General features: G+C 36.1%; 2 protein-coding genes across 8 annotated transcripts in view; one reads left to right on the top strand and one right to left on the bottom strand.

The window, feature by feature from the left end:
• The window catches only part of LOC126850073 (uncharacterized), a 96320-nt gene that overhangs the window by 43934 nt on the left and 38554 nt on the right, over positions 1–13832 (bottom strand). The window contains exon 3 of one of the 2 annotated variants that reach the window (XM_050592701.1): positions 1348–1751. The exons of the other annotated variant lie outside the window; for it this stretch is intronic. Within the exon in view, the coding sequence (XP_050448658.1) occupies positions 1629–1751 (123 nt within the window). The 3' untranslated portion in view covers positions 1348–1628. Of the gene's footprint in view, positions 1–1347; positions 1752–13832 lie in introns of those variants that run through there. 2 annotated transcript variants of the gene reach the window in all.
• The window catches only part of LOC126849980 (hemicentin-1-like), a 144291-nt gene that overhangs the window by 93661 nt on the left and 36798 nt on the right, over positions 1–13832 (top strand). The window lies entirely within an intron of this gene.

The following is a 13832-nucleotide window of genomic DNA, read 5'->3' as shown; positions in this document are numbered from 1 at the left end:
GCAAAAAGCTGGCTCATTTCACCAGCAGGATTTGCGGCCAACTATTTTATCGCGGAACATTCGTTACGACTAATTCGCCGCGGTCGCGCTGTCGCTTCTTCTCGACGAAGGTACGGGGGTACGTTTCTTTGGCAGGGCGACGCCGTTGGTCGGCAGGCGGAAATTGCACGAGCAAACTTCATATGTTGCGGGGACCCGTATACATGTACATGTAGGTATACGCGTGTATGCAACTCGGACCGGCCGCATCCCTGGGGGGAGGGTCGAAATTGTGCGGCCGAATTCTTTCCTACGCCGACCACGCAAACGTGGATGAAACCGCACACCGCCTCGGTTCGTTTGTGCCGTCCACTCGCACGCATACACCCACGCAATTGCAAATTGCGGAGATTGAAATTACGCGACCGATATTCTGTCTGCTTTACTATACGCGACCGGCAAACTCGCGCGGTCGCTTGTATCTCGTATCGATGCCAATATTCCAGGAGATAATTCGTAGCGTATCTGGATAAGGGGTATCACGCATTTCATATTCAAAAGTTATCAGGTCGAAAATTAATCGAGCCACGCAAAATTACAAATATTAATTGAATAAAATAGAATAATCTTTATCATATTATTTTAGAACAAATAGTCTTTCAAAAGACTGCCGAGAATGAAAATAATGTAATTATTGTTGATAATGAGATATAAGACAAGGTGCAGATTAAGTTATTAATGATAAAAAGTGCAAAAATGTAAAGAAAGGCGATTTATCAAAATGATAAATATATATAACGAAGGAGAATGTTTCACAAGTTAAATGCGATGTTATTAAGAAAGATTTAAGGATATGGTAAAGTTGAATAAATTATAGGGAGATATCAAGAAAATGCATATCCTAGTATTTCTGGATCTAACTTGCCAACTTGAAATGAAGATATAAATAAAAGTGGCAAAGTTAAAGAGAGAGAAAAGGTTTACAAGAGGAGATGTGCATTTATTTCGTGCTATGAAGTTAAGACGCTTAAGAATATTAAACGATGCATCTGATAAGTTTTACAGTATTGCTGACAAAAAGTTCTTGGGGAGAAGTAAAGAGAGGGATAAAGAGAGGGATATAGAGTAAAGTTGACGTGGAGTTTTTTAAAGCTAAGTTAAAGCACAGAAAGTATACGTGACGATGACGGATCTCGAAAAAGAAATGGCAAACGCCGAGTGAATCGCGAATAAATCAACGTCCGCTTTAAATGAAACGTCCGCTTTTATCGAGTCCGTATAATTTTCGCAGAAGCAAAATCAGATTCTTTTTGTCTGCTCATCTTTCGTACACGTCAGCCGTCTTTGTTTTCAGGGCTTGAACGACAATGCGCGTTTATACATGGAAATTGATCGAATGAGCTTCCTTTCTCTCTCTTCTATCTCGAGGAGTCAACTCTAGACTGCGAGACACGCGCAACGTTTCCGACAGCTCTCGCGCATCAGTTCTGATTTAGAGTTAGAGAGCGAAGGCACGACACGCGCCAACTGCACCCACCAGTCTCGCTATTGTCGGTCCGCGTCACGTACAAATGTGTCACAACTTTGGATCAGAGGTCGCGGGGAATCTCCTGGGTACAGCCGCTGATCCTCTTTATGTATTTGGCCCTTCAGCACGTTCCGGCCACTCTCTGCTGACCGCAATGGCGTAACAATAAATCTCCTGATGCCTTGAGTCGGGCTACGAGCCGGAATCCGATTACCGTGTTTTTGCCGTTAGCGATTTTTGACTGCTAAGTAAATTGAACCACGGAAAAACATTATTGTTGAATCAGATTAGCCTCAGATTGATGGAAAAGATTTGTCGTTGGCAAGCGAAGTTGCAAATACATTTTTTTACTAGCTAGAAGAGAGAAAAACGATTTTTATTAATCAAAAGTTATCATACTTTTTATTAATAATATCACTGTAATATATTTTGTGTATCTAAAAAGTTTTTCAATCTTTTTGTTTTCTTAAAATTGGACATCTAATTCTTTAAATAAAACAAAAAAAATACAAAAAATTATAGAATTAGATTTTGGGGATTAATTTTTAAATTTTAAATTTTCAAGAATTCATTCACGTACACACAATCGATTAATTAATTTTTGACGAATTTCTAGTACTGTCGTTCCTCTATTTTTTTTTCTGTCTTGTCAATCTGTCAACTAAAGGAATATTGAATTAAATATGACAAGGGAGAGGCACTTGATCATAAATTATTCGTGATCAACGCTGCCCGATAAATGATTGAAAATCATCATCTTCAATTACCACGGGATCGATCTATCAACCCTTCAAAAATTCTGACAAATTCGGTAGAATTATTCTCTCCACGCCTCTGACCGATCATTAAGTGGCGATAGACGAACTTTTGATGTTAATTGTGTGAACCGCCCCCACCGCGTTGTCGTCCACGCGGTAATCAATTCTTCGAGTTCCTCCTTTCACGAACATCCTCGTTTTCCTTTGTCCCTGGTCTCGAGCCATTGAACCGCGTTTGCGTTTGTAGAAATAAAAAAGAAATAAATCTCTGGCGGACAGTGACGTTCTTCCCTTTTCGTATTTCATTATACAAGACTCTATTTATGCAACGAAAATTTCGATTTCTTCCCTGCTCAAACCTGTCGTTCTTCATCATTGTCCGAGAGAAATGCGAGCAAATGGTGCCGTGAAGTTAAAAGGGACTGAAAAAGAGAGCAGATGGGGAAGCGCGATACCTCGTCCACCAAGTGGAATATATGATGAAACGCCAGCCGTCACTCGCGGAGTCCGCTAAATCGGTGGAGAAACGAGAAGGCGCGCGAGAGAGAAAGAGAGAGAGGGAAAGAGAATCGAAGGTGGGGTGGAAGAGTCCGGATCAACAAACAGATTAATCTGCATTAAATCCTGAACGCGTTCTGCGCATCCAGACGACGGCAGCGAGAGCGAGGTAAAAAGAAAAAAAAAAAAAGGAGCACGCCGCCGCGGGAGAAAAAAATGCCGTGCGAGAGGTAGACTGCGAGGAAAAATTTAATTCGCGAGAAGTCATTCATCAAAGTACAGAGCGCGCAGAATATTATATACCGGTCAATTGCCGCTCTCGTAGAGACATTCCGTCACTCTTCGCCTCTCCATGACACGAGACGATGCCTCGATGACATAAAACACGTATACATATTTATGCAGATCGGACAGGCGGCGTCGCGCCATGGCGAGAGAGAGAGAGAGAGAGAGAGAGAGAGAGAGATTGAGAGGTGTATAGGTTGTTTTCGCACTATAACTTAATTTACTCCTCATCGAGGATACAAACCCGTTTAAGCCGGGCGGCTCCTACCCGCTCTGTGTCGAGGGTGGTGACTCCATTTCCAGAGGCTGCCGCACGACCGAGAGTGAATTATCGCGCACGACGATGCCCGGGATAACCGTAGCTGAACTTGCACTCCGAATCAAGTCTCTCCGCATCTTCTCTCGAAAGACGTACAAAGGTGTGATACGTCTTTGTACGAATTAGCGAAAAATTGGAGTACGTTTTTGCTTGTATACGAAATGTCTCCAAATTGTTTTACACAAGATACAAAACTATACATATTTTGTCGACGAGATTTTGATGGGATTTTTATTATGTTTTGATTTTTGTAATATTAAGTATATGTATATTTTTTTCAAGTCGAAAGTCAGAAATTAAAACTTTTAGATGAAAATTTATGAAAAATTTACAGAAGAATAAAAACTTTAGACTTCCGATAGAAGGATATTCATATATTATGTACACAACAACTTGATTCATTTACAATTCACTCAATTCAGGATTGCTGTTATCTTGTTTGAAAGTTTTCTTAAATCTTGGAATTATCTCGGAATAACTTCTTTTCTGAGACGACATTTTCCGGCGTGGAATGTATCAAGAGAAGCAATATACTCGAAGTACATTCTGTATCCTCATCGAAACTGCGAGACATGCGTAAAGTATATCCGTACACACTTTAAACACAAGTATACCTAACATATACTTAAGTATTAAATTCTCGAAATATCTTACACTTGAGAATCACGAGCACGCCGTCGACGTGCAATCAGCTAAAAGCAATTCGGCCGACTCGGCGCGATGATTATGAGAGGACGATCGATTGCCCGAAACGGCGCATTGCGCGTAATCACTTAAAATCACTCGTTACTTAATTACACGAAATCCCTCTCACAAGCCGCGTAATTAAATGCCGCGGAATCATGCGGTCGGCGGCTTTTCCCATGCGAACGCAGCCGGCCCGACGATGCATTCGTAAAATTAAATGACGCGTGCTCTCGGCTGTGCACCGCCGGTGTGCAGAATTCGGGCTGTATTAAAATGGAATTTCTCGGGAGAGACGCGGAAAAGAATGACGTTGCAGTTTCGCATCGAGCTCGCGCGAGCCTTCCAATTCTGCAGCGCTCGCAAGAAGCGTATCCTCGCAGAGATTCGCACATGCAATTCTGAAAATATCAAAACAGCCCGCGGGAGATCGAAGTAGATGTATTCACGATAAAATTTCTCGGACGCATTACTTTTCTCCTTAAAAATTATTCTATGCACTTTCACGTGGTCTTTCTATGACGTAACGATTAGAAACATTTCTAATAACGAAATGGTTAAGAAATAAACGCGTAATAATGTCAATAAAAATAGTTACTAGTTTAGCTTTAAAAACGGACAATGTTAGTTAAAGGAAGATATTTTTTGTTTGATTCTTTTTTTCGCTCGACAAATTTACATAATGAGTTTTCATTATTTGTCTTCGTTGAAAGAAATTGTCTTTCGTCAGTTTTCTTTTTTGTGCATGTATTTTAGTTTATTTAAGAAGTTAAAACTCAATATCGAAATTAAATTTTTATTTGAGCCACTCTAAAATAAAAATTTATCGATAGCATTGTCTTTACATAATGCATATTTATTCCATCGCAATTAACATAACTATTCGAATGTTTTCTTTTCTGTTTTTCCGTTGAGATTTAAGTAAGTGTTGTCTTTTTTTACTGCCCGCGCGTTTACTTCGTTCGATTGTTTTTCTCTTCCATTGATTACGGTTGGAATGGGAAAATGCTTTACCTGACAGATTTATTATTGTCATTCAAATTCGCACAACGTTCCCTCGTGCCAACAGAACCGCGACGTAAATTCTTGTCCCAAACAAGTAAATTTTTCGCACTTAACGATTGTACATATTCACTTCTCGAGCTGATGAATGCATTTTTTACCGTTTCACTCGTAAGAAGAAAGACTTGCAGACTTCATTGTCACAAACATCGTAACGTTTGCATTTGACATTTATAAAGTCATTACAAATTGGATGTCAACAACGAAACGCGTGTTTATTATTCATACAATATAACATTTTATTTTTTCATAATGCGCAAAGCATCTACAAAGATATCTCGTAAAAGATTACAAGAGTAGAAAAAAGTTCAATATGTACTTTTTATAAATGAGATGAACGTTAATTGAATCAGAAAAATGAGTTACTTTTATGAACAAACATGATTGTGTCCATACATCTGTACCGTATCATGAGGGAAACTAATTCGTGTTAAATTTCGTATGACAGCGGATATTAATTAAAGTCCGCGAACCGAATACTGACGGTATCTGTTATTACACGCGTTCCATTTACTCGTGTTGTTGAATTGAATTTGCGCAGAAAGCTAATCAAATCTAAAAATATAGAAGAGCGTGAACAGCGAGGCGCTAATAAGGCAGACTTTTGTATCACTAAATTAATTTTCGAAATTATATAATATGCATTGAAAAAACTAATTATAAAACATAGAAAAAAATTCATGTAAATTATTAAAATATTATTTACATGAGTTTATTGATATTACATATGAAAGTAATTGATATAAAAAAAAAAACTAAGTAATTTGCGTATAGTGATTAAAACATAATAATTAGTATTGTGCGAGGAAAAATTATGAAAATTAAAAACAGATTCATTTAATTTTATTAATCTCTGTCGGCAATATATAAACACAACCAATATCCGTTTCTTGGCTTTACGTTCAAATAACAGCCAGCAGTAGAAATATCGAAGCTTGGCCACGAGTGGACCACCTAATGCCGCCAATACAAGCAATTTCACGCCAAACAGCCCTCGACTCGATTCGGTTTCGATAGTGTGCTCACGGATTACAAAGCAATTACGGTCGGTCCTCGTGCGTCCGACGAATAAAGGGACGGCCTTTTCGCCGACATCGCTGGCGATACGCAATTTGTTCCCGATTGGTGAACAAGCAAAAATTACGGGCGAACGACCGTTCTTATTAAAATGTCAAGCGGTGAGTATGTTTTTTTTTGATCGAAGCGCAGAAGCAAAAGGACGGTGTGCGGAAACATGAAAAATCTGTATAAATCAAAATTATGGAGAGACATCGTATTTCTTCGTCCGTAATATTTATAAATATTTGATTTATCGAGATTTCTGGATCGTTATATATTTATTTTACAATATCAGATATTCCAATAATGTTAAAATAAAAAAAGTTGCGTCTGTGTAACGTGCTATTCCGCGTTACTAATATAGTATGAGACAGATTTGAACGCGATAAAAAAAAATAGAACGCCGTAACGATAAAATGTTAAAAAGCATATTATATTATACGATGCAGTTTTTTTTAATACGAGAATGCCGCACTCGGCATCGCTAATTAATGTTATTCTACAATAGCGTCCAACTACCGCAGTTTCTACTAGTTGGTTATACTCGCCGTTGAATATTTGCTAAGATTTACTCTGTATTATCCTCTTAGGAATTGTATAAGAATTCTCAACTTTCTCGTTTCATGTAGAAAAAGGAGTCGACAACCGCGACGATTAATTACACAGCGCCGGATGAAATTATTTAACTGGCCGGAGAAGAGTCTTCAAAGCGTACTTAGAGAATCAATATTTACAAAAAGAGAAAGATATAAGGGATTCTGTGTGTGGAATCGATTATAATAATTTTTATAATACAATTTTTATAATACAGTCTTAAACTTATTATAAAAATTTGCATTAAAATTATTATATGAAAGTTTCTGTTTGGATATTAAATTCTGATTAAAAGTCTTGTGTTATAATTGATTTCGATCTCTCTTGAATTTCGTAATATTTTTAAATTATACATTCTTATTTATTTTAATTATATGTATAACACTAACAAAACAGTCACATCTTTATCTAGCTCAAATTTTATTTTAAAGTAAATTTACAGATATAAAGGAAAGAGACAATAAAACTATTTTTATTTAAAAAAAATTAACTCATATTAAAATTTATTTTTTTTATATTTCTGATATTTCAGAAATACTAGAAATGTAGCTTAATCTCGTTTTCACATTTTTTTTGGATTTTGTTCTCTCTCGCCACACGCGCTTTTTCGGGCTAAAAGCTGCATAAGAGAGATCTTACGAGTAAGTACGTTAAACGTCTTGACGGCGTGCAAAGTGCTCGAGATGTGTATTCCTTCGGCATCGAGGGAGTCGCGCATGCGACCTTTACAGTCTGAAAGGACTCTCCTCCCTCTTCTTCTCTCTCTCCTTTTTTGCCACTTTGCTCGCGTGAGAAAAAGGAAAGGCGGCGCGGCGACAAAAAGAGAAGGAGAGGATGTTGCATTGGTAAGAGGAGTTCGCGAAAGATGCGAAAAGATTAACGAGCTGTTGTGGATGCATTTTACACGCGTCCCCTGTACTCCCCTCCGGGAGCTCTTAATGCGATTCGCGGCGCCTCACAAGAAAGGAAAAGCGCGTTCTGAATGTAGACCGTTTCTGAGGGACGTTTGAATGGCAAAGAATACGAAAACGGCCGAGCTAATTGAAACGGACGATCTAAATCGTGAATCTTTTAACGTTTTCTTTAGTATACGTAACGTGTAACTTTTTTATTTTTTTTTAATACGTTAGACTGTCTATTATTTCTCTTTCAAATCCCAGATATGCATAGTTGCAGTTTTAGATGCAACTATGTTTCTTCTTCGATGAAAATTCATGTTTTGTAATACGTCAATCCATATATAATCTTCAATAACGTATCGTGAGACAAAGTTTAATAAAGAATTATTACCATAAAAGCAAACTCGTACAAAAACCGATGTAAATTATTTTAGGATCAATATATTATACTCAGCTTCCTCTATTTTACGTTTTTTCTCACACATTTGTAATTATGACAGCTGTAACAGCTCTAGTTAATGTCTTGTGTATGTATATATATATATATATATATATATATATATATATATATATATATTTCATTGCTAGTGTTATGAGATGATACAGTCATATAGCACCCAAGAGCGCTGCAATATTGTAGAATATATCGCTGAATTAGTATCTAACTACGCAGACAACTCGCAAGAGATACTCATAAATATTCTTATTGTTAGACGTCTTACGTTTCATCTATCTTTATTTTGAACTTTGTAATTATGAAAATATATCTATATAATTATCTTTCCCCAATTATTTATTATTATTATTTATGATTATTTATAATAATATTTATTATAACAATTTATTAATAAGGCTAATACACAGGACAAAATAATTCGCGATAGATCTTATCGCAATTCTTAATCGATACTTTTTCGCTAATATTTATTCCTAATTTTTACGTGACAGTTAAATACAAAAGAGTATTATTATTTTTAGTTATTTATAACAGATATCTATTACACCCGTTAGAGCCACGTGCTGTCAGCACCGACTATGTACATCGCACATTACGTCGCGTCACTATATTACATTATACACGACGTGCATAATTCTGAAAACATCAAGTTGCGTCGCGTGTGTGTGTATGTGTATGTATGCTTATAAATATTACAGCATGTCGGCACACTCTCTGTAGATCTGGAGTGGCGCCTTTGTTCCTGTGCTCGCGATTAATTATTCACCGACAATCAGTGGGACGCACCAATGCTAATAGACGAGCGAGTTATACGTATACACACACACACACACACACACACACACACACACACACACACACACACACACACACACACACACATATATATATATATATATATATATATATATATATATATATATACTGACGAGTTATGCATGCTTCGTGTCGAATGATGATTGCTTAGTGACGATAGAGACCCAATAAATACGAGCATAAAATGCTAACCGATTTATATATTGATCTACATTTATCTCTCGACTCTGACGCAATTTGGTATGACTTATAAGGTCACAGCTTACATTTTCTAACGATTATTAAAGTCTGTATTTCTTGTAATATTTTTTCTTAGGATTCATAGTGTTTATTTTGTTAGAAAGTTTTTAGTTGATTGTATTAACGCGTCCGAATCACGTACAAGTTTTATACTTATTCGTATCACTTTTTTTTTATCAAAAGTCGTATATTTTTTAGAAAACTTTTTTTAAAGAACAAGGGCTTATTTTTTATTATTTATACAATATTTAGAAAAAGAATATCTACGTTATATTATAAGAAAAATTGCACCAAATGTAAATGTATGTTTTGTTTTACATTTTTCTCTCTTTTTTTTTTTTGTAAAAGCCATAGTTTCACGAATGATAAATATTTTGCTACACTTTTTTTATGTGACGATGCAATTGTTAAGAGAAATTAAAAAAAGACAAATCGATACCTATATATGTATATGTATGTATATATTGTATATACTGTGATAATTTTTCATCGTAGAGGAGCGCGTGATATATTGGCGACTCGACTCATCCTGTACACTAGTGTGTCTCCGATATTTCGCGCTTTCATTCCGCCGTTTCTGTCTGTTTTTTTTTCACGTTGGGAAACACCAAGGTTTCGTGGCAATCGCGACAGCGTAGCTCTCCGAACTTTTCTTACGCTCGGGATTTCCAACATCAACGTCACCGCTCGTGGCCATATTTTTTTATGCCGCGAAAAATGTGTAACTATATGTCGCGGAATATCCCTCACGGATCGGTTTGCGCACTGTCTATAACTTATCGTCTCCAATTTCCCGAGTAATTCGCAGTCGAGGACTTTTAAAGAATATATTTGTAGGTTTTTTTCTCTGTAGTGTTTCATCGCGAAAGAGTCGCTCGACGAATAGGCGAAATCGGTACTTATTCGACGAAGAAACATATAGCGATAAAAAGGTTTAAATTTTTTTGATCGATGTGTGCTATCGAGGAGATCGCGAGATCGTTTTTTCACGAATACAATTTTGGCGAAATTTTTCTATATATATTATTTATTCGTCGTTGTCCATGCACGAGCATTATCCGACAGCTGGTTTCACATATTGGCATTTAAATGCGATAGTTTCATGTAACGTTGCAATAAACTTCGATTTGATTGAATATCAATAATGAACGAACGGTAGCAAAAGCACTTTTCGGAAGTTTCTTTTGATTGTATCAACATTTCGATCACCGGCAATAACAGCGATCGACTATTCGCGTTTTTAACGCTTGCATTTTTCACGAGGTTTCCGTGTACCGTGTCACGGCCATATAATTGGCCGGTTAACCAACGCGCTAAATTTGCATTTAAAAAAAAATAATTTATCGAGAATGATTGGACACATGCACACACGCGTGTTCGCTGTACGTGATATAATTTAAGTCGTTTAATTAATTAATCGTGTCGGCGTAACTTCGATGAAAAGCGTAATCGAATTCGTACTTTCATACAATCCGGTTTCTTTCGTTAATTCTGACGTCCAATAATAATGAGAACGAGAATATCGAATTCCCACACACACGAACTGTCTGCGTTGGTATCGTAATTTTCTCTATCGAACGTGCCATATAAGAAAATACGCTAGAAATACACGAGTAATCGATCGGTGTTTAATTAATATGGTTTTAATTCAGAGCTGTGCGTTTATTTAATACATGATTTTAATTAAGTGCCGTCGAAAATATATTACTTACTACGCAAGAATTATTTACGAAGTTTTATTCGTCTATTAAGCCTTGTTTATTTATAGCGAAACACAGATTGTGTCGAAGTAAATAACGCGCGAAACAGAGGAAGGACAGGAAGGAGAGCAGCCAGTGTTTTTAGATTCTTCGGCGTCGGTCTGTCTGGCGAAGCGAAACGGGGCTGTTTTCCTCTCTTATTTTCACGTTCTCGAATATCGGTCGTACAGGCAAAGCAAATTTTGTGGCGTTACCGAATCTTTTTTGCATCACCTCAACAGAGGGGAGAGCGTTTGAGGATCGGCGATCGAGGTCGCGCGAACGTTCACGTTGCCCTGCACGGATTTGCAAACGAGATTAACGGGTCGAGAGGCGCGGGAGAGACAACCACACCGCGGATTTGCGATCGTGCCAAGCCGCTTTGAAAGTCCAGCCGAATTAGAGAATCTCCGTCGAATCGATGGGGATGAGAAGTAAAGTGTATTTTGCAACGACATATCAACTTTAGAACTCTGTGTCCCTTTTTAGTTTTCACCTCAGGTAGCTGACAAATTTTTTAAAAAAAGTTGGGAAACAAATAAAAAACAATTTGTATTCATGTGTCTGTTTACTTGTGTAATTATTATAATAAATACGATTGGCAATATTTGAGCGAAATGTTGGGATGGAATATTTTATTAGAATAATAAGATAATATTATTATAGAAGCATATATTTTTATTAAAATAAAATGTGTAAATTTTTTTCTATGCATACGATGTAGAGAGAGAGAGAGAGAATAAATTTCGTGCCATACAATTTTTAAACATCGTATTACCTACGTCTGTTTCTACTTTAATTTTTGAAAAATGAATTTATTAGATCACGTGGGCGCGGGTGTTGCTCCATTTCCGCAAAAATGAGGTGTATTCTGCAACACGAGCAAAGTTAGTTACCCGCGTTCCGAGTTGTAGTACATTATATCTGACATGTTACAAGAATTTATGATACATCTTTCTCTGCGTGGCTTTATCGTTCTTTTTACACCCGCAAAAATGAGTGCACCCTTTATATAGTATCCTTTTACGTAATCGTTTCTTTCTTTGCAAGTAATATTTATTTATTAAATTAACTTAACCGTCTATGTTGTACGTATATATTCAAAATACAAAAATAAAATATTAAAAATAGATATATATATATATATATATATATATATATATATAATAATTTTTTAATTTTTCGCTTTCTTCGAAATGATCAAAATTTGCGCGTGTTGTAAGTTGTAATCCTGTTCGTGCCAGCAGCAAAAATAATATCTCTCGAATATCTTCACGGCGCGCCAGGACGATTTCAATTCGTTCCTCCCGTCGTTGCCTCTTTCCGACGCCGCCGTAATTTGTTCGTATCTATTTGACTTTACTCTACAGACTACAGTCGTAATTATTATTGCAGATAGAAAGCGTTGCAATTTCGGTTCAAGTATATTTACACAGCGCTCGCGAAAGTACAGCTCGTCGCCTCGACGTACAAACACAATTAACAGCCGGAGCGTGTGTCCCGCGTCAAGCCTCGAATTTACTTTACGGAACCTGTTGCGGGAGATCCTTGAATTTTGCCTTCTTTCTCGCCAGCATTTTCTCGGCATCGTGCCGCTTTTACAATCCTGCCGCTACGTTACGCGGATAACGAGTGATGACATTGCCGCGTCTATGCTCGCAATCGAAGTTTGTATATACGATTAAGAACTTGTATTTTGTTGAGATAAAATTATATTAATTTATAATATGAATCTCTCATATAGTAAACTTGTCAACATTGGATTGTAATAATTATTAATAAGTTTAGTCTTTGATTTATGGACTTTTCTAATTTTATAGCGTTAATGGAAAAAAAGAAATCTTTTTTTTTTTTTAGCGTTTTTAGCGATCCATCTTTACAACGTGCAATCCGACTATGATGTCAAAATTTAATTCGATATCGACGCGGTAAATAAATTTTTGATAAATAAAAGCGAACACATATATTCCAATGTTTTACATTTCGTATTTCAAATTTTACTGAATTTATTGCGCAAGAGACGAAAATATCACAAAACGTAATGGCATTATCAAACAGGAACTGCTGTTTTTCTTTCGCATTTATAAATACTGTTGCGGTGCTCGTCGAATCGCACGAGCTGCATGCACACAGTTGTTAATTTTGCAAAGTTATTTCCGCGAGTCGCATACGACGCGGCAGCGCGTTTTATTAATCATCTCTATGTCGGTGAAAAATTGAATTTTTAACGCTGCAATCCGACAAAAAGCGCATGCTGCGATCCTGAAATTTTCACATACTCCTGACAAAGCGACAATACATCCGTATTGCATTTTGCCCAACTGGTGTAAAATTGATATGTTTATTTCTAACTAATTGCCCGTGTTACTTTTCTTTTCAGCGGCAAAATTTTATTTTTACCCGCATAATTCTATATATATTGGGAATCATACATTTCTTGCTTCTTTTTAAATTATAAGCTGCTTTAATATATTATAATGTAAATAATATAATAATATAAGTTACTTTTTTATGATTAAAAAACATGAATTTTTTAAACAATTTTTTTTTAATATTCTTTCTTTTGAAATAATAAAATTTAATAAAAACTAATAATTATTAAGCAGATATTATATAAAAATATTTCATATATATATAACAAACTGTTAAAAATAAAGATAAATTTATTAGATATAATAAATTTGATTGGATTCTTAGGAATTTAAATATAAGAAAGAAGAGGTTTAAGAGTTCTTACTTCGTATACTTGGCACATTTTTAGGAATTTTTCTGAATGATCAAAATTTTTTGATAAGACAATCTATAAAGTCTAATTGATTTGTATTAATTTCTCATGATTATTCCTGAACTTTTTATAATATAAAGTGAATTTTAAACGCATTTAGATATTAAACTTGCTAAATTTAGTTCATCCG

Source organism: Cataglyphis hispanica, chromosome 5, assembly GCF_021464435.1.
Source record: "Cataglyphis hispanica isolate Lineage 1 chromosome 5, ULB_Chis1_1.0, whole genome shotgun sequence".
Lineage (NCBI taxonomy): Eukaryota > Metazoa > Arthropoda > Insecta > Hymenoptera > Formicidae > Cataglyphis > Cataglyphis hispanica.
The sequence above is the reverse complement of the archived record's forward strand: the minus strand, read 5'-3'. Positions and strand labels throughout refer to the sequence as shown.